Here is a 23,491-nt window from a genome sequence, read left to right as displayed (position 1 = left end):
CAAACGTGCAAAGGAGGAAACAGCGGGACACCAGTGAAACTGTAGGAAGCGATCTGACTGCTAATGGTCTAATCCTGGACTGTCAAGTCCTAGGAATTCAAATAGGCTTTTAATTTCCACAAATCAGCATCTCTGATGCAGCATATTTGCATATTCAACAGCAAAGTGCCTTAGGATATTTATGTAAATCCTTTAGATAGCAGAGATGAGAGAAAAAGGAGCGGGCAAGCTAACTGCCAGCTGCCAATTCACTGAACAGAGAAACAATTAAGATAACTGGGCTGCACACAGTAGATTTTGCATGCAAACTACCATGGCAAGAGCTGCAGACAACCAGAGGCCAGGAGGGAGGAGGCCATGCTCTGAAGCGGTCCCTTGAAAGGTCCCTCTGGCCCACTCAAAGCAGAACTGAGAAGCTGGATGCAGGGATCTAGGAAGGGCTTTTGCTTGAAGAGCCAGCAGGACATGATGCAGCAGCCTTGGAAAGGGAAACTGCTTAATAGGGTAGATGAAGATCCTTAAAAGAAAGGAAATGCATAATTTGTAAAGTCTCTTCTGTTTTAGGACTGCAGAGGACATATGCTGACCCTAAATAACAACACCCTATCTATGCTGTAAGTCAGCCTTCACCTCTGCAAAATGTACCATGATTTATGTCATACATCAAGCTGGATCTAGACATCTGCAGTGTTCTGGCTATGTAGCATTGTGCCACAGGTCCTCTTCTGCTCCACAGTCCTACGTGCCAAACCCAAACCATGGTGACCATTTTCCAACCCGTTGCATCTGGAGCAGGCAGCTTGTGCTGTCTTTGGGCAGGTACCTAATAGCGGGGCCCCATGGCCATCAAGACACATGTCTGGGCAGGCCCCTCGTACTGATCCTGACCAGGAGACCATCATACATCAATGAGTCTGATCCACACGACAACCTACCTGAGCAAACTCAGGCCTGTGCTGCCTGTCCAGAGTGCCTTCAGGCTATGCTGCACAAAAACCTTGGCCACAGGACAAACCTAGCCAGCTGGTAGTAACTGAGGAGCCTGCAGGCAGTTCCCACTCCGTACTGGCAATTACACTGCCTGCCTGCCCTCATCTTCATCTAGAAGTGCAGCAAGAAGTTCTCACAGGAACTTCCACTCTGTTTGACAGTAGAAATTATTACTAGAGTTGATTTCTTGCAAGAAAATCATATAATAGCTTTAATGACCAAAAAGAGGGAACCTCTCCACAGACAGGATCTGTCCAGCACCGTGAGAAAACTCATCCAGGCTCCATTTGATGCTGCACGAACACAGGGTACCCAGCATCTGAAAGGACATACAATTCACTTGCTATCTATATTCTGCTTTTTATTTTATCTTATTAAAACAGCCATTTTATTAAATTATTTGTTATCAGGCCTTTCTTACTGAGATCCAGAAAGGGCCTTGCACTGTCTCTCTTACCTCACGCCCCAGTGGAGAACATTCTCTGCTCACCCCATCCCACCACTCACCTGTACATCCTCCCTCACCCTCACTGTATGAAGGCTCACAAGTTCCAAGGAAAGGCCAAAGGTATTTATACAAGGAAACAGAGAAATACACATAAATCTTGTGATATTTCATCTTATACATTCGCCTCTTAGCTCGTTCTAAAGACCTCACCTACTTCCTACTTGGTAGTAAATCCAATTATGCCCAGCCTTCCTGTGCAAAGACGCTGCCAGTAAGCTTTTCACGTACGAAGTAAAAGCTCCTGAGTGCATTGCTGAAACCCAAGACCAGCAGGATGCCTGCTTTCCAAGAAGATCATATCCTCCCTGAGCAGCGTTTAGCAGACTGCTTCAGACACAGCCCATTCAGTGAAAGAGAAGCTGAGATTTTTGCCAAAGAACATGCGTTTTATAGCACAGGTATTGATTTCTCCCTAAAGAGATAATACATCTATTATTCAATCAGGTTTGTTGTTTGGTTCTTTTTGTTGTTGTTTTTTTTTTTTCAATAATATGAAGCCATTATTTCCATTTGAGTATTTTTGTCTCTACAGCACAGCATTTCTATTTTTTGTTCACATGTATATATACAGGTTCTGAAAGTCAAGGGTGGAGGGGCGAGGGCTGTCAGTCTGCCTCTCCAATAGCAACAGGGTAAAGGTGCCCATATCAGCCTGCTTGTACCAGCTGCCAGAGAAGGCGGCTAATGCCTAGATTCCCACCTGGTAACACAGTGGGGACAAAATGGAGAAAGGAAAAAGCCGGCTGCCTTTCCAGGGTTCACTAGAAGTTGACAGAAGCTGATGTCCCTCACTCTTAATCACACGATAAAGGGGCTGAAATGTCTTCCCTGATAAATCCGTGCCTCTGATAAATCAAGGTTCCTCTGGAAATACAAAGTATTCAGACGAATGGACAGGGAGAGTAATTGCTGTTAGAAATACCCTTCCCTACTGCAATAGCTTCACGCTTTCCTCTTGACACTCAATCCTTAATGTTTGCTCTTGCAATGCATTATCACATGTTTCACAAATATCTTGCATACTAATATTTAGCTAAATAAATGCCATTTATTTAAACAAAATAAGAATAGGATGCTTGAAAGGATATACTATGTTTACTGACATTTTAAGGGACCCTGCTCCACTTAATGCTGGACAAGAAATCACATATTTCACTTTGCTCTAAATGTGAATTTTGTGGAAATACCTATTATTTAAGTTTTGAAAGGGCATCAGACAGAGGGAACAATGTAGTGCTGTATCTCCAGTCATCAGAGAAGGGAAGAGAAGAGAGGTATTTGTGCATCTGGCATTTCTTTGAAGTTGCTGTACATCTTCAAAGACACTACATTACAAAAGAACTATTTTCTTTTCTATCACCATGACATATACATGATGCACAATTACGTGGAAAGATTCAGTCTACATGATTGATACTTCCTTGCATCAAATCCATGCAAATGTTTAAGGGAGTTATACCTCAGTTCATATTGGAGGGTAGAGGAAAGGGAGAGAGTTACATTTTCATAGAGTGAGGGAGAGGTACGTTTTTTCTTAAATAGTTGTACACTGCACATTAAAAATGCAGTGACTTTCTATACAACTATGCAAGTTATTTTTGTGTGTATAATCAGTTACAAGTATTTGGGATGATTAAAATGTAGAATTCAAAGAAATAAGTTACTTTAAAAATGCAGCATCAAGATGGGATTTTTTTTCATATGTGAGAAAATACAAACTTGACTTTAAGATACTTAAGCTGTTTCCTTTAAAAAAACCCTTATTGATATAAACAGCTCAAGACATTCAACAAAAAAGTACAGCTAGTGGAAAGAAAGCACTGATAATTCAGCTGCTCATCTTTTGGGTTTTGTATATGGTTCTTAAACTACTGCTCCTGCCATCTTACTGTGAGGCACCAGAATCTGAACAGCTGGAAGCAGTCTCTTCCCTGAAAGTACTGTATACACCAGGCATACACAAAAAGCACTCCTGTGCTTTGTGTAATTTAATATCTTAAACCTCTAGTACCTCTTGGGATAATCAAATTGCCTTAATTGGTTAAGAGGATTTTAGCGCAACAACTGATGTCCCATCTATTCACCTCACTACGAGGGTCCTCCTGCTACTCCTTGTAGGAGTACTTTCACAACTCAGAGATTGCAGCTTTGGGAATGCTTTTGCAACAGTAGCATCTGGCCCCTTGGCACACTCCTCTTCCAACTGTGCCAGCTCTGCAGTTGCCTTAAGGGACATCAAATGGTCAGAAAGCTAATAAGATAGTTCACTACCTTGGACATCAATTTTCCTCTGTCAGCAATCTTCAGTTTTGTCCTCCCTCCCTCTTCTTTAAAAGCATCTGGCATCTTGGTACCTGCCTTTCTGATACATAAAAGGTCAAAGCATTGTGCCTACGTCTCAGAATCATGACAAGAAAAGTCTCTGATCTTGCTGAGCAAACAATTTTTGAAAAGTCTTTCATAGCTGGGAAAAAAGGTAGGGAGTGGGAAGAAAATTCATTTCAGACAGTAAATTCCTCCAGGTATCCAACTGGAATTGCAGATAAGTATTCTAAACAATTACTCAATATCAGCCTTGCAGGTAACTCGCATACAAGCAAGGGATGCCCTTCTGCTCTTGCATATTCATTCCCTTGGGCACAAACTGCGAGCCTTGCCTTGCAGAATCACCAGACACTTGCAGCTGAGCTCTTTCTGAAAAGTATTCCTGACAGCTTCACACGTAGCACCAAGATATTCTTTCACACAGATTTGTTCCTTGATGAAGGCACTCTGATAAAATGAAAATGGCATTACTGGCAGACAGACACACCCTTATTAGTAAATACAGCTACCCACATTCTAACCTGCCTCAAACCTGGTCAAGAAGACACTACTGAAGTTTCCATCACAATCACACAACACAATGATCAGCTCCATCCTCCTCATCATTATAAACTTGACAGATGGATTTCAGAGAGAGATGCAATTTAGACCCAAGTTGGAAAGGGCACATTTCTAACAGTCTCCTTCATTCCCTGCCCATTGTGGGAGCCAGGCTTCTGCTAAGGACAAGATTCCCTGTGGAAATCAGAAGCCTTGTATCAATTCAAGAAACCCTCTCTGTTGCAAATGTTGTGTAAATAAGGAGTAAAAATAGGCTTGTAATACATATATATATATACGTGAACTAGCTTAATGCTTTTAGTGCAATACATTCAACATACCACTCAACTCTAGTTTTTAAGTCATTGCATCTGAAGGTCATGAAGAGTTTTCTAGTCATTTGGTAATAAAACATTAGAAAATCAAGCTCGGAAACAGGATTTTCCCCATGGGATATTAAAATAAACCTTTTAATGCTATTTCTGGATGAAAAATTAAGCTGAGTTTAAGTTGTAGTTTCTACAGAACACACTATTTGTGAACGTATTCCCCCCCTCCCAGATAAATACATCTTTAATAGTAATAGTATCAACTTCTCTGAAACTAGAATGTCTCAATCTGAAATTTTAGACTCAGATTTCTTCCAGAACTCACAGCTATTTCTGGTATACAGACTTTTCCCAACTATATAATTTAATTTAAATAATTTAAAGAAAAACAATTCTTAGAGATATCTTTATTTATTTTCAGGTTATCAAGATTCTGAAATATAAAGAAAAATCTGTAATATTACAAACCAGAATATTTACCTTCTCAATTTCTACATAAACTTGATGGTCCCAAAGCATTTAAGACATGAATTACTCTTCACTAACCTCCAATAAACAAGGAAGGAATAAAGCATTATGCTGGAGCACGCAGTTTCTGAGCTTCAAGTTTCAGATTTAAGGCACCAGAAGGATTAAAAAAAGGATGTAACTCCCTTGTACCACAACTCAAATCAATGAACAGTGGTGGAAGAAGTTATTCTTATCTTAATGAAAAGACAGTAGTGCCTAGCAGAAACACAGAACAAAACTGGGCTCAGCTGCAGCAGCAGACAAGGTCAACCATAGATTAACACAAATTAGTGGGCAAGCCTTCCATTAAACCTGGGCTGACAGGTCCAAATAGTGTATGGCTGTGGAGAAATGCAATCCTCGTATCATTACGAACTACTCTGAAACATAGTACAGCATACCAAGAGATCTCTTGCTCCAGATACAGGAGTGAGCTATCCTCAACTATGCCTTTTTAATAGAGTAACTGTACCCTTCTATGTCCTTTTATCTACCACCAAAGAAACCAGCATCACAGTAAAGTCAGCAGAAGGGGGTACATGCTTTTCCCTCAGTATCTCACTCTGATTCAAGCAGAGTTGAAGAGCTGATGAGGGCTGCCTTACACTAATGCATCAGATCACGACCTGCAACTGAAGCTCAGGCTCATGTTCACTGCTCACACACAGTCAGACACCTCCATGTGAAGGAGGGAACAGATCTGTAGACAGGTCATGTCTAAAACTACCTCAGGTTCTCCCTCAGTTCCTGTAAGCTGGAGCACTAGGAAGTTGCACATCTGCTTAAAAATAAGTTGGTGTTCGACCACTTCATCCCAACTATTAGAAACTGGTTGGAGAGGCCCCTTGCTAGCTTCCCATACATGGGCCAAGTTTCAAAAGTCAAGGAGAGCGGTGAAGATTAATTAGAAACTGGCCAAACTCCCCCTCCACAGCACACTGTGGATGAGTATTTGCATCAATGTGTGATCATCTGTGCTGTGAGTCTTATTCTGTTTTCCTAGAGTGAAGATAAACAATATCATATTGAGGAACCAAAGGAAGTCTGTATCCATACAACATGCAAGCATTGGCACCTTTTTGTAATTCACACATCCAAGGAACTGGTTTGGTCTCATACAAAAACCTTTCCTGGAAGGACCATTAACCCAAATTCTGATTCAGAAAAGTTTTAAGAATACCTAAATAAAATAAAATAAATTTATATTTGCAATGGATCATACCAAAGCAGCTACATGTTCATACCAAGTTTAAGTCATATTTTCAAAGTGATGTCTCAGGCATTTCCACTTAAAACAATCCAACATGTCATAAAAAAAAAAGAAACACACCAGTCCATAAGACAATCAATAACACTTAGTTCCTTTAAAGATAAATTCAGCATTAAGAAAAACACATCCTATTTTACAGAATCAGTCTTATTTCTTGGGGAAAGGTAAAATTTAAACAAGAGCTGTGAAATCAAACTAATAACTACCTCCACAGAATCAAAGACGAGTGACCACCTTTTCCATACAACATTTTTGTTCCATATAGATCAGTAAATTCTTTGATAATGCACCTGTCATTCTTAATCAGAATTTGATCTAAAACATTCATTATGTACCCAAGATTGACTTGACATGTGTCTCAAACTGTCTTGAACCTTTCCCTTTGAAGAAGCTAGTGGTATAAAATAACACAGTAAATCTCTGTTCAGAAAGACAGCAATCTTATTTAGCAATTAAACATATTTCACAGGAAGAGATTCAAGTACTTTTTACTGCTCCTATGATTTAAAGATCTTAATTAACATCAGTTTTATTTCCCAAAGGAAAACAGCTGCTCTTGGTGACAAAGCATTTTCGGAGCACTCCAGAAACTGAAAGCTGAACTGAACAGCATCACGTGCACCCAGAGCAAAGCTTTCAAAAACCTTTCGGGGGGAAAGAAAAAGGAAAAAGCAGCTTTAATTGGGTAAGACTAAAGGTTGAGTGGGTCAGTAACTGCTCCATACACTAGAACACAGAGCTTGCAGATACACAAATCACTACAGAGACTCCTTCACAGCCCTGGAAACACTAACACTAGGCAGCACAAATTCTAAAGATTGAGTTTCTTTTCTGGATGCAAGGCATTTTGTTTGTTTTTTGTTATAATTTAAATCACAGAAGAAACAATTCTTAGTTCAACTTTTATATACATATAAACAAGAACAGATTGTATTTCCTGACCATACAGGGACTTACATTTCCCAAGGAATGCTAAAACAACATAGCAAAAAGTCAGTGAAAATTACAGCGTACTCTATATATAGAGCTATATTGTCAAAAGCTTAGCTAAATAACCCTTAATGGAAGATTAAATGGGAGGAATAGATTTTTTTTTTTTTTTTAAAAGTCTACTTCTAACCAGAATTTTTAAATAGAAGTTAACTGCATGGAGTTCTAGTGCAAAGTTTCATAGTCAGATAACAATATAATTTAAAAAAAGACTGAAGAGATTGAATTTCTGTTGCTGCATCTCACTGAAATACTGAAGTGATAAGACAATCAGGTAAAATATATATAATTTTTACAGGCACTTACGTGAATGGTGTGAACAGAAATGACAGTGTAGTTTCCTTTTTCTGACTCATCTTAACCTGCATGAAAAAGCATTAAACCATTATATGTAAGTTGAAACAAGACTAAAAATTGTATCAGGAATTAAACTAAAAAATCACAGAAGAGTTCTAAGACTTTGGAAAGGAACGAAATCACACTGTTGATACATTGTCCAGGAAACTGGGTGTTAAACTCCCGTATGTCTAACTCCTCTGAGTTCCTGGAAACCTAGACCTGCTCTAAAGTATGTAAAATAAACCACTCCCCAGCCAGTAATTTTCACAGAAGGATTCCTACAGTTCGCAGGATAAAGGGAAGATATGCTAGAAGTTCTACCAGACTTCAACAACATCTCTTGATGAAACGGGTATTATTTATGCCAGATGGGAACTAGTACACTGCAGCAACACTGCCGAAGCAATGCTGTTAGATCGATTAACCTGCACATGGATAAAAATAGAAGGTTTTGACGCTGTCAGAGCCACTTTGCCAAAGGCCCTTCAAAACATCTTTAAGGTCTCCTGCAGCAGCCTGACTTGAGACTGACTGTCGGCACAAACCACAAACAGGAACTTTCTAAGCATACTGCTCCCAAAACCTGACAGCTAGAAGTAGCAACTTGCATGTCTCATCCTATCCATCCAAGGCAACATCCTCTCCAGGGAGTGCAAATTTTGGTTGGGTCAGTCCATCACATGAAAAGTAAAAACCCACTTGGCATGTCTAAGTCAGTGCGCTACTTCTGCTTCAGCAGAGAAACACAAAGGAAATTCACACACAATCCTTCCAAAACACTGCTAGAAACAAGCCAGTCCACAAGAAAATAGTTAATTCAGCACTACAAAAATGACAGAACAAAAATAAACTTAAAGAAGGACCAGAAACTTCTTTCTTTAAACAATCCCTGACACACCAATTTAACTGAAAAAGACCTGAATCACATCCTCAATTCTTCGAGCAGATGTCTTCCAACTGTGGAGGTTATACCAGCATGCTTCAACTTCACAGCCAGCCAGCCACTTCCCTTGCTGCATGCCAGCCTTCCACCACAGATTTGGAAGTGACTCCACTGCTGACACTGCCAACCGGGTATCCACACAAACTACATTTGGGAACCTGGCATTCAAGGGACAGAAGGTGCTGATGGTGCTAATCTCTTGAAGGTACTCTCAGGCTAGTTCCTTGTTCCACTGTCATCACACAGATTTCCCAACAGGGCAACAGTTCCCTCTCTCAGTTTCCTGTCTGTGGAAAAGACAGTTTTCCCTCAGAGCATTTATATGTCTTGACAAAACTGAGATTTTTGGATTTTGGACTGTTTCTTACTCCACGGTTGAAAAGCATCTAGTGAAACATAAACTTTTTTTGTTTGGACCACATGTGTTCTCGTAATTCGATAAAATCTGATATTAGTTGAATCAAGACAGGAGTAGCCCGAGATGAACACTTGCAGACCAAAACAACAGATATGACAGCATTAGCTAAAAGTTAATTAGGCCACTAATTTCATTTCTTTAATGGACAAGTGCCTATTACCTTTTTGAACTGCTTGTGTACTGATCCTGATTTAGAGCCTTGCCTCCCTGCCCCTGCTGCAAAGCCAGTATTTCCCTTTTCAAGTATCAGAACTCAGATACTACCTAGATACTGCAAGCACGTTTACATTAATATTGATAAATATCAAAAGAATCAAGAAAAAAAGTTACTCATTCTCCTTACAAAAAAGGTGTTTATTAAAGTCTTCCAAATTCCTTCAGATATGGCTCACAGCTCATCAATGAACCAGCTCATCAATCAATCACCCAGTATGTGTATTCAATTTCAGTCCTTTGAGTTTCAGCATGCTATATACAGTGTTATGTCCCAGTATAATTATTTTTACACATAGCAACAACTATTATTCAAAGAAATATTTTTCTTTACCATATGTTTAGTTACCTTAAATTGCTCAAGAATCTGAACAGCGTTGGTAAACATGCTCTCTGCTTTGAAATGAGCACTATTGTTCAGATATTCCAAAGGCAGAGTTCCCTGGGGAAGAAAAATACACATAAACATAAAAAAAAATTAAATGAAGAAACAAGAATTTCTCTAATTGAATTGCAGGCCAAACGAGAAGTAAGAATACTTCAAATTACCACTGAAATAACTACTATAACTTCTTTGAAAATACTCTTCTAACATCATTTCTCAACATCACAGCGACTGTTTATAATATCTCAGTTCCTACAGGAATGCAAAAAAGGTAAATAACAAAAGTTATTATTAAACTACATACTGTATAGTAATACAACTTCAACTTCTAATCAGAAGTCATTTTTAAAATACCTAGAAGTCTTCCATCCAAAGCCTTGCCTGGGCCTGACTCACCCAGTGCTTACGATGGGAAAGCAAGCACTTCCCATGCCACCCTACTTTGGGCAGCTTTCCTCACACAACCAACAATGACTGCAGGACAGGGGGATAAAATTTGGGGCGGAGTCTCCAAAAGAAATACTTCAAAAAATGTGCTGTAAATAGGTGTTTTTAATGTGAAACAAGCAGCACAAAAGTACGCTAATATAATGCTAATTTTCAATTAGATATTTATGAGACAACCTTGGACTATGTAATAACATACGAAAGAAATTCAAAGAAAAAGCCATCTCACAATGACAGCGCTCACTGTTCACTGAATTAGAGGCACAAGATACCATCTGAAGAAAGTACACTAGTTTAAACAGGAAATAATTAAACATTAAATTGCAGGAACCAGCCTGTTTGCAGGCTTGGCTTTCATGATCAAAATTAAGTGTTATTCAAACCATATTGCATTTTTACCATCTCTAAAAAACAAAGCAACAGAAAACTTACGTACCTCAAGAGTATAAAGTTGCAGATTATAAAAGGATCCTCTGCCTTTCCAATTGAAAGCACTACACCATATATAAAAAGATAGAGTTCGTACTCTAAACTGAAGACACATACACATAAAGCTAAAACTACAAGCAGTCTCCATACCCTATACCACTTTTTCCAAACCTATAATCTTTCCCCTCACATGCCTCAAGTCTTGTCCCCAACACCTCTTCCTCTACAGTGAACAGATTTCTGTAATATGGAAAAACATTTGTACTTCTTACCACAGAATTCAGAGGGAAAGGCACACCGATAAGGGAAGCCATCAGTGGTGCTATATCGGCCTGTGCAAACAAAAGCATTCCCATTTTAATATAATCCCAGCCTCTAGAGCTAATAAGTTCAGTTTAATTTTAATGTATCTGCATTTGCAAAAGTAGATGTTATAACACTGTGAAGTTATGATAAAAAAAAAAACTGTAAAGGAGGGTTGTGTAAGTTTCCAGTAGTCATCACGGCATGATTAGATTCAAAATGTGAGGCTCCACTACTGATAAAGCTTCAAAAATACATTTAGTTTAAAAAGCAAATATAACCGCCCACAGTATTTATTCACAGGAATTCAGTATCTCCTTCACTGCACCCAGAGAGGCATACCACTTTTCATGACTATTTATACCACAGAGAGAACTAATTTCATATTTACAGTTTTAAGCAGAACACTGAATATACCGCTTTTCACAACACTCCTTACCCCGTGTTCCCACGGTGCCAATTACTCACCTTCTCCCCTTCAGAAGGGGATTCTGCACTTTTATTTGTGTCCAGTCAGCCCTCAAGAAGGCCCTTCAATCTACACCAGGGCATCTCATAAAAGAAGCTACCATTACCATCTACTTGAGATGATAAACACTGCCTCTCACCAGGTTTATATTTTCCTTTAATATAAAACTACGCACCAAAGTTCTTTGTTTCTCTAGCATAAATCTGAGGAAACTACACTGAAACCACAGGCATTGCTCCAGCCTCAGATCTGCTGGTGCAGAAGCAGACTCCAAATCATTATTTGTAGAGGACAATATACATGTAGTATAATAATAATTAGAATTCTAGTTTGCTACTTTTACCCATAGCCCCACATGTGCTACAGGACAAAAGCTTTGTCTTTGGGGACTCCATTACCCAGAACAAAGCAACACTTTAGACTCTTCTATACAGTCTCAAAATAACATTCCCATCACTCCTGCCAACCTTGAGAGGAAAATTGATCTCTAATTTTGTACCAGGGCTTTGCTGAAAGCAGTTGAGCCAGAACATTCCCAACTTCAACCTTCTAGCACGAGTTTATTTCCCTTGTTTGGGCAGGTTTGGAGTCTGTTATTTATGTACGGGCTTCACAGGATGACAGGAAGTAAGAAGCAAACAAGCTTCAAGTGCACACATGTATGTGCATTATCATGATGATTTTAAAAAGCTTGGCTGATTTTGTATCGAGGGTTAAGTCATCCACCTTTTTTTTTTTTTTCTTCCTTTACATTACAAATTGTCTAAATTGCTAAGTGGCTGGGCCATAATCACAGACCCTGTTGAAAAAAACCACAGTTTAACAGTACAGTAAGATGTGGTTTTGATTCAATAATGACAGCAACTTTGGAAAAAGTGACAAAATATAGACATTGAAATAGATAGCTCTGAAAACTAAACTGAACATACAGATGGCTAACTTAAGTGTAGCAAAAAGCATACAGTAGATGCTCACAAACTTGGGAACATGGTCACGAGACCATGCTTTCTTTGTGTTTTGCTGGGCATCTTCACAGGAGATACCAAGGAGGTGTAAGCTCAGCTCCAGAATATTTTCAAAGTAGAAAGCAGAGAGCAAGCATCACAAGTTACTTCCAAAGTTTTGTAAAAACAAGTCCCACTCTGAAAACACATTAGACGCTATTCAAGTTACTTTTGGGTAACCGGGACTGAGTTTGAGGCGTACCTGGCATACTGTACTGCACTCTTTCTACAATGGCATATGATCACTTCACTAAAAACGGTGTGATAACGCATCTTCAGGAGGAGAAATTGTGTGTAGTTGCCACGTGTATGAACAAGCAATTTAAACTTACTCATATCATGTTCGGTATGTGTGCAGTTCCTGCAACTCTAACTTTGAAGTTACACATTCCAGGGAAATGCTATGTTAATGTGATCATTCATTCAAATTCCACAAAGTAGTTTAAATCACACAAACCTCACAATTTAAGGTGAAAATTCATGAGCTATTAAATTAGGTATGTTTGATACCTGATTGACATCCAGCCTCTTCAAGTTCTCCAGTTTCCATTCTGAAAGAAATAATAGTGCACATGAACAGCTAATCTACACGGATTTGAAACGGGTAATTCAGTTGACATTTAAGGTCTTGTTGCCATTTTCTGTAATGTGTTGTTACTAAAGAAAATTATAATTTGGCTTTAGGATGCTAGCTCAAAAAGGGTTACAGATGGAACTCAACTGGCAGAAACAACAAAATGCATTCGTTTCAGTTCACATTTTCTTTTATCCATCAGGATAAATTGCTGTCTGCAATTGTGACTCAGATCAGTTGAAGAAAGACCAAGGGTTTTATTTTTTTCAGCATAGTATAGAAAGTGATGTATTATCTCATGTGCCAACTAAAAGATTCAAACTCAGGTTTAGGAGAAGGGCTGTTAAACCTCTCAATAGTTTTTAAAAAAGGTTAACCCAAGGTCCCAAATATACTGGTACAGAGTTGATACCAACATTGTTCACGTCTGCCATAAGCAATAGCGGCCAAGAGCGAGCTCAAGGGAAAAGTTCAATCATTTAGCAATCAGAACAACTACAATGAAGGCAGAGAAAGCCAAATGTACAAGCCCCTAAAGCTGCGGTGCATCATACAAAAAGCTAGTTCAAAACTCTCTTTTCCTGCTCTCCATTAGCCTCTAAGGAAATAAAGGGAAAATTGCCTGTTTTCTTCATTTAAAAACAGAGTTTAGTAGGGTTTGAGTTTTTTTTTTTTTTAATGTGTTCTTTTCCCAATGTCTAAATCTGTTGCCCCATTACCCACAGCAATAATATGAGCAGGAATAAAAAGAAAGCCCCAAAACACCCAAAAAAGATGACACACAGTTCACAGTTTTTTTTTTTTTAATGCAAGCTTAACACCCCCCCCCAAAAAAAAAAAATCACATACACAGGAAAACATAGTAGGGCCTGAAACAGACTTCCTGATACAGTACTTAAAACACTGTCAATGACCTACCTAGAGCAGATCTCAACTACAGCAGTAAAGACATTGTGGGAACCTACCCTCAACTTGGGAACCAAACTTAATGTTAGCATCAGGGGCCCAGCCACCTTCCTCAGTACACAAGGAAAGTGAAACGGGTCAGTCACTGCCCTGATAACTCTGCTTGCCAGAATGACACTACTGAATCAGCACATATGGAAGGAGGAGTCCGACTAGCACCTCAGACCATTGACGATATGGCCACATTGCCCAAAAATATCCTTTGGCTTTATACGAAGTAGAAGTTTAAATGCACCAGAAACAGGCTTCATTAACAATACAGCTAAACTACCGCTCCAAGGTCTGGCTTAACCCCATTTATTTTCTCCGAATAGGCATTCAAATCCTACACCATACCACCTTTTCCTCTATTTTTCATATACCCTGTCTGTGACAGACCCAAATTGTCTCAGCTGAAAATGCTCTGAGACAGGAAACATCCACATTTGCAGTACTGCATGTACCAAACTTATTTTCAGCAATTAGTTCATACTACTGCTAGCTTTGGGGGTCTGAGTAAAGGTCCACTGTTATTTGGTCCCAAGAGCACACTGAAGACCAGCCATGTACCTTAACAGCAGCAAGACATACAGCTACAGTGAGTTCCCATGGCAACGCAGGGGAAGTATTATCAGCGTTAATCATGAATTGTGTTAAACTCGCACCAAAACGAACAAGTTTGCTTCCTTTCGCTTCCCAGAAAAGGAAATAGGGTTATATTTCTAGAGAGATAGACTCACGCACATATTTCTGTTATAAAAATGCATTGTTCCTTTTCCTTTAAATAACATTTTCCAATGAAAAATGTTGGAAAACTGTCTACACGCACACAATGTGCTTAAGGTAGGAAGAAACTGTAGCTCTGCTAGAAAAACATCTAGCATTGTCAGAGGCTTTTACATCTCTGCTTCTCCTGTGCAGATATTCCCAAAAGGCAGAGTTGAAGACATCTGCCTTGGACCAGGAGCTGTAAGATGCTGAGCCCAGGAGGGCCCACACCTGCAGACCAGCTGCCCACACTGGTTTACGATTCCAGCTCACTGCCTAGGTTTCCTGTACAGTGCTTTGCACAGCTTTCCACCTGCTTGATAGGGTTTTTTTCTCGCTATCCTGCCCCGCTTTTACTGCAGCCCGCTGGGCAGTCAGATGCAAAGAGTCCAGAGGAAAGAGCAGGGAAGCACCTGTTCAAGAAGAGGCTGAGGCTACATGAAACAAAGAAAATCTCACGTAAAACCTCACAGAAGCAAAAACAGTGGAGGGGTCCACTGAGCTCCCTCAGCCACAGCAAAGTAGGCTGAACCCCCTTCAAAACAGGGATGTGTATAGATGAAAACCACCACATCACGTCCCTCTGCTGCAGAAGGGCTGTGCCTTTACTTACAAGCTTCTCTGGACTTGTGCTCCAAGGCCACCCGGCGGGGCCTATGCTAAGGAGCTGGAAAGCGCCTCTGTATTCTCTTTCTTTCTGAAGAAGGGTCAAGCCAACGGCCAAATGGGTAATACTACACATTGCCCACAGGATGCAGGGCTGCCATCACAAATCTTTCCAAGATGACTGCACAGCCAGGCCTGAGGGAAGGCAGAGCACAGGTGAAAGGACTGATGAGGAGAAAGCTGTCATCCCAGAGCAGACACTGTGCCCTTCTGGCCGTCCAAGGAGCACATTAATCCTTCCATGACAAATTGGACAGACTAAGTCCTGCCTGCTGGCACTGCCCTTCGGGGTGTCGACCCTCAATGGCAATAATGAGAAGAGAGACAATTCACCAAGCTGCCTACAGCCTGCTTGCACTGAGCAGAGCATAAGAAGTTTGTCAGGATTAGAAATATTCTGCTGTTTCCACGAACTCTTGACTCAGAGACACTAGGAAGGATTGTCATCAGACACAAGAACTTGAACATTGGTGCATGCAGTCGCAAATATAAGTCGGACACCTGCATACACCAGTGACACAGCGGCCTTGATAATGCTCTGTCTCCTGCACACCGTCTCAGCTGCATTTGTAAGGAGCAGGAAAAGCAAATTCAAAGAACTTTCAGAGATCTCTTTTAAGCATCTTTTCTTTCATATGTTAGCTTTGTGAAAATATCTGGGATTGTAACTTAATGGAGTAGCTGAACTGTATTGACCTGCAAAGTGTCAAGTTCCATTTCGACAACAATTTTTCTTTACTTTTAAGCTACATAGCCTACTAGAAGCTATAACGTACTACCACAGAGAGAATATTCACTTTTTAAGAATATACTTACTACTCCAATAGAGATTCAAATTCCCAAGATACTCAGAGACTCAAATCTCCAACGGAGATTACCCCTGGCCATTAAGAACCTGTAAAGATAATGTCTAAACAGACCAACAACACGCTTAACAGCTGGAAAGCTGCAGAGCAAGTGCAGAATGAAGGGAGGAGTTTCTGACGTTTGCTTTGGGGTGTGTTGTTTTTTTTGTCTGGTCGTTGGTTTGAGTCTTTTTAAACCATCAAAAGGAAAATACGAAGCAGGCACAGCAGGGTGCAGACACATTCTCTCCTTCAAGAAAATACCCATTTCCTAACAGATTACAGCCAAAACCCTTTCCCTATTATACCTGGAAGTCAGCTCAATAGTCATCTTTTTTTAAATGCTCTCACGCCATTTTCATCATTGAAGTCAAATGCTGAGGTTTGTACTAAAGCTGGTGAGAATCAAGGAAACTGACAGCTGTAAAAATAAACTATTACAGATTAACCCTTAGAGACATCAAGTGTCCTTAGAAGTCTAGCAGATCAGTCATCACAGACATGAAAATCACTTGGTTTTACTGTTTTCTATTTTTTATTCTACAACTCATTTTCATCAGAGGTGTCATTTTTACAGCAGCAGTTAATCACAATGAGTGAAACGTTAGCATGGTCTATATCTGAGAAGTCCTGCTTGTTTAATCTGTTATCAAATACCTTCTCAAGAGCAGGGTGGGGTTAAAACCTCAGAAGTCATTTTTGCCTGTTTTCTGTTCTCTAACATAGCTTGACAAACAATCCAATAAAATAGAAAGTCATTACCTCATTGATTGAGAGTAACAATGCAAGAGATTCAAGGCATCTTAAGAAATAGAGTAGGCTACAAGAATGGGGCACACGAAAGAGGAAGAGCTTGCACAGATTAATCACACCGTTCTAGAAACCCATTGATATTTCAGTAAGCCAGTATTTATCACATTATATATTTGCAATATTAAAAATGGATTATTTTTTAAAAAGTTTACTCTTCTTAAATCAATTACAAAGGGAAAAAAATAACAATGAAGAGTCACAGTTTTTTGTTCAGAAAGACTGCTTACATTTCCACAATAGCCACAAGGATGTGAGACAAGACAGCCCCTGGAAAAGTCCCCAGGATTGTACTGTGAAGCTAGAAAAGAGTCTTAGGACATGTCAACTTATCATGTTTCTGTACAAATAGCTTTTAACCTTTGGGAGTCTTCCTAAGAATTAAGTCTCCTCTGGAACCAAGTTTTAGGAGTGTAAATAGCCTCCTGTACTCAAAGAGAGAAAGTTTTTAATACCATGATTAGAAAAGAAAAACAACTCTGACATTACCCACCCAATTTTGCAATATCCTCCACAGGCATGCCCTGTCACCTTTTCTTTCCACACCACACAAAGCAAGTCATATTTACTGTAATGGAGCAGAAGTCAGCAAATATCAAGAGGTGTAATGCTTAAACACCTCCCTTTCTACCAAAATCTTCCACTTAAGTTTTATATTTTACTTACCTTTCAAAAAATTGTCTTTGAAGAACTGAGATGTGACTTTCTGTGGATAATTCACCCCAGCACCCCAAACAATCAGTGGTGTTAAAGTTTCTGAGGGATGACCAGCTCCATGCGATCCTAAGATACACCAAAAAAAGTGTAAACTTTAAGACACATAGCATAAAAACAAAACCAAACCTATACATATATGCATACACATACTAAGTTCTTGTTACAGTACACATACTAAAATCCTGTTCCAGACAACCTATTCCAGCTTCATAGCTTATTTTTATGCCACTAAAAATAAAGGCTAAATTTAAGTTGCAGTTTGGGAAATTGGTACCATTTAAGTCAAGCCTATAAAGATACAACTTTGTACACTAAAAACCCCAAACTGTTAACATACAGAAACTGAAGCCAAAGTATTTGAAAGCGTCAAGGTGTAGAGGAGTCACCTGCTCAAAACACGTGTACATGCCTATCCTGAGCATCTCATGGAAACCAGGGACAGTTGATTTGAGTAAAATCAGGCACGTGCCAAAAAAAAACATATAGAACTGATCTCTGGTCCCCACATAAGGATTAGACTTCCATTTCAAAACCAGAAGATGATATGCATTGCAACTGCCATCCTTTCCTCAGTGATATCAGTTCATTTTTAAGGTTTTGAAGCCTGCTAGCATACTCCTTAAAAATTGACAAAGCATGACTTACTTCCTGGGGAAATTAATTCCCTCCAGACAAACATATCAACCACCAAAAGGAGGAAGCTTTAAAACTATGACCTCTCAAGAGCAGCCATACTCAAGCAGAAGCCATACAAGCTTGAAAAAAATGCCGGTCATTGAACTCAGGGGGTGAGGCACCACAGCAGTGAGATACCCCAGTCTCCAAGGGAATGACACTGTTACACAAACTCTGTATCGGTCACTGCATGGTCTACATGATTATACATTTTCCTTGTATTTGCATAGACACACACTCTTCCCTCTGTGTGTGTACATATATATTTTAATAATAACTTATCATAGAATAACCCATTTGTTTTAAGGAGAGTTTTTTTTTTAATTTAAAAAAACAAACCAGAATTGGGTATGAAATTGGGAACAGTATTGAGGCTGTACAACAATCACTATGGCAGAGCTGAAGAGCCAGCTTTGCTTTCTTTAAACAGTCAGCTTTGCTTTCTTTAAACAGCCCTAAGCTTAAGAACACACAGGTCTGGGAATAAGATTCCTGATGTTCAGAAATCCCTTGGAAGGCACTCTCTAGGCTCAAAAGCAGCAACAAATGCTCTTCTTTGCAGTGTTTAGGAAAAGAGCAGATGGAAACAGTACTTCCTCCACCTTCCAGGCATCAGTTATTTCTTTCTATTGCAGCAGTAAAGTGCAATTTTTTGTGAGCTTTCATTTTAGCCAAGCCACCGGCTCCATCAGCATTTTACTGAGACTCTCACTCCATGAATACTTTAAGGCAGACACAGCTGGGAGAGGCAGCTGTATCCAGCCCTCCCCTGTTCTAAGAACCAGGTTTCAAGCCTGATATGAATTATAAGAGGAAAAAAACCCCACAACTATTTTCAGCTGGGTGAGTTCCCTGTTCACCCCATAGCACACTCCAAACACACCTTTTCAGGGGAAAGGGAGGGAAAGGGTGCTGCTGTTTAGTTTTCTGTTCTCTAGTCCAGTGTACTACACAGCAATACTTGTGCCGGGATGGCAGAGGGAACAAGTGGTCAAGGAGAGGGTCGGTGCGGGACCACCTGTGATGGTGGTTGGCAGTTCCATCTGAGATCAGCTTAAAGAAAAATCATGATCATGGAGTCAGACTGAGAAAGCAAGTGATTTCATCGGTGTTTGCCAGCAACCACAGTTTCTTTGATCATGTCAAGAACATGTTCTCTTCCCTAATAGGGCCACCCTGCCCTTTTAATTTTTAGTTTGTCTTAAAACTGGTGCACATCCCATTCTGCAAATAACCACTGAAAGACTGCAGCAGTTGCTGATACTACAAGCTCAAATAAAAAGCTACCAAACTAGCTTTCAGACTGCTGGCTATGGGGCTGAGTGTCATCTCTGGATTTGACTCTTGGACTCACTAAAGTGAACTTTAAAGTTACCAACACTTCTGGCAGAAGATTAAGTTTTTCCTTTGAGACAGAAAGAGATGACAGGAAACTATGACAGACCAGTGATTCTCAAAGCCTAAAGATTTACTCCTATCACCTTTTATTCCCACTTCAAAGGATCCAGTACATAATGAGAACACCCCAGCAGCACACTCCAGTAGCAAGGAAGGCCAATAGCACCCTAGGCTGTGTTCTCATGAGCATGGACCAGGGAAGGGATTATCTTCCTCTACTCGGTACCTGTGGAGACAACCTCTACACATTGGATCCAGCTTTGGGTCCCTCCAGTACAGGAAAGACATCAACCATCTGGAAAGAGCTCAGTGGAGGGCCCCTAAACTGATCAGAAGAGCGCTTGTCCTGTGACGAAGGGCTGAGAGACTGGGACTTGTTCAGCCTGGAGAAGAAATGGCTTTGGGGAGCATCCTGCCTGTACGCCACTGTGAGGGAGTTTCAGAGAGGATGGAGCCAGGGTCTCACTGCGGTGCATGGTGGGAGGATAAGAGAGAACAGGCATAAGTTGAAACCAAGGAGGTTCAGACTGCAAAGAAAACCTTTTCCCTTCCAAAATAGCAGAGCAGGCTGTCCAAAGGAGTTGCGTAGGTTCCATCCTTTGTTTTAAAGGCCCTGCTGGATCAAGTCCAAGCAATTGTGTCTGGTCCTAACGCTACTCCTGCTTTGAGTAAGTGGTTGGACCTTCTGAGGTCACTATGATCATGTATCATATATATTAAAAAAAAAAAGAGAGATATATATACACACCTCCCTTATAAAAAATTATGAAATGATTTCTTGAAACAGACAAAAAAATACATGCCACAATTAAAATTTTATTGCAAGTGGCAGTCAGATCAACAGTTAACAATATTCAAAACAGACTATTTTGCAAATGAGCAGATGGTAATTAGGCTGATTTTTTGAATAAATATATGAACATTTTTTGTCATCTCTGATGACAGGAAGAGTCTGCAACCCTTCCATTTAAAAAGTTTAAAGATTTCACACACAGAATAAGATGTTGGATTTTGCCAAGACCATGCCTAAAGCATCCTTGGTTCAAAAGTATCACAGTCAGAAGTTACAAGCACACACAGCATTGGAAGAGAGACTTATCACTTTCATTGGCTGCACACAAGGACAGCAGTGTTCTTACAATTCTTGAAAAAAAGAAAAAAGAAGAAAAAAATTGTCCAAACGCATTCACCACTGTAAACTTTTCTCATCTGCCCTTAATCCAGTTATGTCAAAACTGCCTCAAAGTCATTTGGCCACTGTGGTCATGCCCTTCACAAGTGCCCTCAGTGGGTACCAGCCTGGCCAGCCACCTGCATCACTCTCCTTTCCGTACTCTCAGCTGCTCCACCTAGTCTCCAGCACCAGCTTCTTCTAGGAAGATCACACAGCACGCCCCATCCTTTCTGCTGTGCCTAAAAGGCCAAAATAAGTAAAAAGATCCTGACCGCAAAGTTTTTCACCAGTCCCTGAACAGATTTGCCACCTTTTCCAGGTACTTCAGAGCACCAAAGTGAAAACTGTATCCCCTACATGGGCTGGAACAAGCCCAACTTGGCTGCTGGCAGCCAAATAACACAATCTGCTCCTGCTTGGGCTAGTTTTCTGCAGGAAGGCTCTGACAGAGGCAGTACTCAGGTCTTTTTATCCCTATTAGCGGCCACTAGGGGAGTTAAACTTTACCCTATTAATTTTCTTTTTTCTTTATAGATATGCAACTCAGCTGTCACAGGGCTGATGAGGGCCTCTGCAGCCAATTAGCAATCTCCTAATTTGCCTGGGTTCCATATACAAGCAACACTTAGGATATCAAATCAAAGTAGGGGCTCCAAAGCTTCTAATGAGATAGAGCTCTAATCGCACTCCAGATACTCACCCATAAACTCAGCTGTCTCAACATTTAAAAAGACTCACCCCAATCTGTCATTCCATGGTCAGAAGTTAAAATAAATGCAGTTTTTCCATCATTTCCATAGAAATTGTCAATCATCGAAGCAATTTCTTTTACACCCTCATCAACTGTTTTAATATTTTCCTTGTATTCCCTAGAAAAATAAGAAAAATGTTGTTAGATTTAAGGTGGCTCTCACACTTGGTATAAAGCAAGTTATCCATGGTCATAACGCCCAGTCCTTTGATTACAGACAGCTTGATCCTCTAACAGAACCTCAGGCCAACAAGGCATCCTAGATACAAAATCTCTCCTCCTTTAAGTCTTATGTGAGATACTAAATTGTCAGAGCACAGTTTGAAGGTTCCTGAAACTACAGTCTCAAATGGATGTTTATTTATATTTCAAATCTGACTGGTCCTTGATTGAAGACTATAATTTAATCACCCACAGTTATCAGGCAACTTAAGGAGAATACCAAAATCCAGGAATTCTGGAAAACTCAAATGCCTTAAATTGTAGGTTTCAAAAATTATTTTAAGCCAGTAACCAAATAGCAAGTAAAGATGTCACCATGAAGGGACTGTTTTGAGATGATTCACAGAGCAGCACAGATCCCACAGTTTTGTGGAATAGAGGATAAACCAAAAATTTGTGTATTTTTAGAAAAAGTGACCATGATTAATTTTCAGCCAACTAATTTTCTATTTGTTGCCATTGTTAAAGTCAGTTTTAAAACTCTCTCCTCAAAAAATCATAACAAAAAGAACATGAGACGTACAGCAGGTATGAACTTCAGAATTATGCAGGAAATCAGAGCAATGATAATGAAGGTACGGAAGGATCAAGAGAAAGACATAATATCCTACATTCAAAGCATGAGAGGAAACGAAAAGAAAGTTCTCAAATAACGCACTTCAAGATGAACTGGTGATGAGCACTATTAATCTAAACTCTTCTCTTTGTTCAAGTGTCCTAAGGAAATCTAAAACATAATGCTGGAATTTGCAGCCATTACTCCCAAGTTTACTATAGACCACTATGGTTATCTATACAACTCAACCATACCATTTCAGCCACGGGGAATCCAAGAACTGTTCCATTTTATATTTTAAAGTGTAACTTCCTGCATAGCTTCTAGGTTATGTGTTGACTACAACTAAAATGATCTGCTAAAATTCACACTTGTGTACAGGAATATAACCAGGCACAATGTATATAGCAAAAATCTGTCACTTCTACAGAAGAGCCCTTAAAAACAAAGAACTCCAGAAAATTCAGAACGTAAGTGATCATGGTGACATATATGACCTATTGTAGAAAGCTTCAAGACTACAAGTCTTGTTTCAGGCTTGATAAATAGCACTTTAAAAAGTCACTGTATGCATTTAAACTAATAAGAAAGATATGCTTAATCTCTCAATTACCTTGAATTTGGCCGATGAGCATGTCCATTTGTGTCTATGCCTAGCAAATGCAGGAACAGAACCACCTTCTCTTCATTCAGTGCAGAGAACAACGTTTGATTACCTCTGGAAGAATTAAAGAAGCTCTGTACGGAATAAGCCATTAAGATATACATCTGAGTACAATGGAAAAAGATGATAGGCAGCCTAGTAAAACTAAAACACAGCTGTTTTCATGTCAAAATACTAGTAGTTATTAGAGTTACTAAAAATTAATTACTTCCCGATTTACTTCTTGGAGGATAACTACCATCAGTATAGCCAGTCCAAAGTTTCAGCTTATCTAAGGCAACACTTCTCTATTTGAGGGGTCTTTTTTGTGTTTG

General features: G+C 39.7%; 1 protein-coding gene across 1 annotated transcript in view; it reads right to left on the bottom strand.

The window, feature by feature from the left end:
• The window catches only part of LOC104159501 (GPI ethanolamine phosphate transferase 1-like), a gene marked incomplete at its 3' end in the record, with an annotated part of 47,504 nt that overhangs the window by 6,969 nt on the left and 17,044 nt on the right, over positions 1–23,491 (bottom strand). Inside the window, exons 5-11 of the mRNA XM_009697423.1 lie at positions 23,127–23,251; positions 21,723–21,853; positions 17,687–17,803; positions 12,923–12,963; positions 10,909–10,968; positions 9,725–9,817; positions 7,769–7,824 (exon numbers count right to left, since the gene is read on the bottom strand). Of these exons, the coding sequence (XP_009695725.1) occupies positions 7,769–7,824; positions 9,725–9,817; positions 10,909–10,968; positions 12,923–12,963; positions 17,687–17,803; positions 21,723–21,853; positions 23,127–23,251 (623 nt within the window). The remainder of the gene's footprint in view (positions 1–7,768; positions 7,825–9,724; positions 9,818–10,908; positions 10,969–12,922; positions 12,964–17,686; positions 17,804–21,722; positions 21,854–23,126; positions 23,252–23,491) is intronic.

The sequence above is a fragment of the Cariama cristata genome, unplaced genomic scaffold, assembly GCF_000690535.1.
Source record: "Cariama cristata isolate BGI_N322 unplaced genomic scaffold, ASM69053v1 scaffold17043, whole genome shotgun sequence".
NCBI lineage: Eukaryota > Metazoa > Chordata > Aves > Cariamiformes > Cariamidae > Cariama > Cariama cristata.
This window is presented reverse-complemented; position numbering and strand designations above follow the sequence as displayed.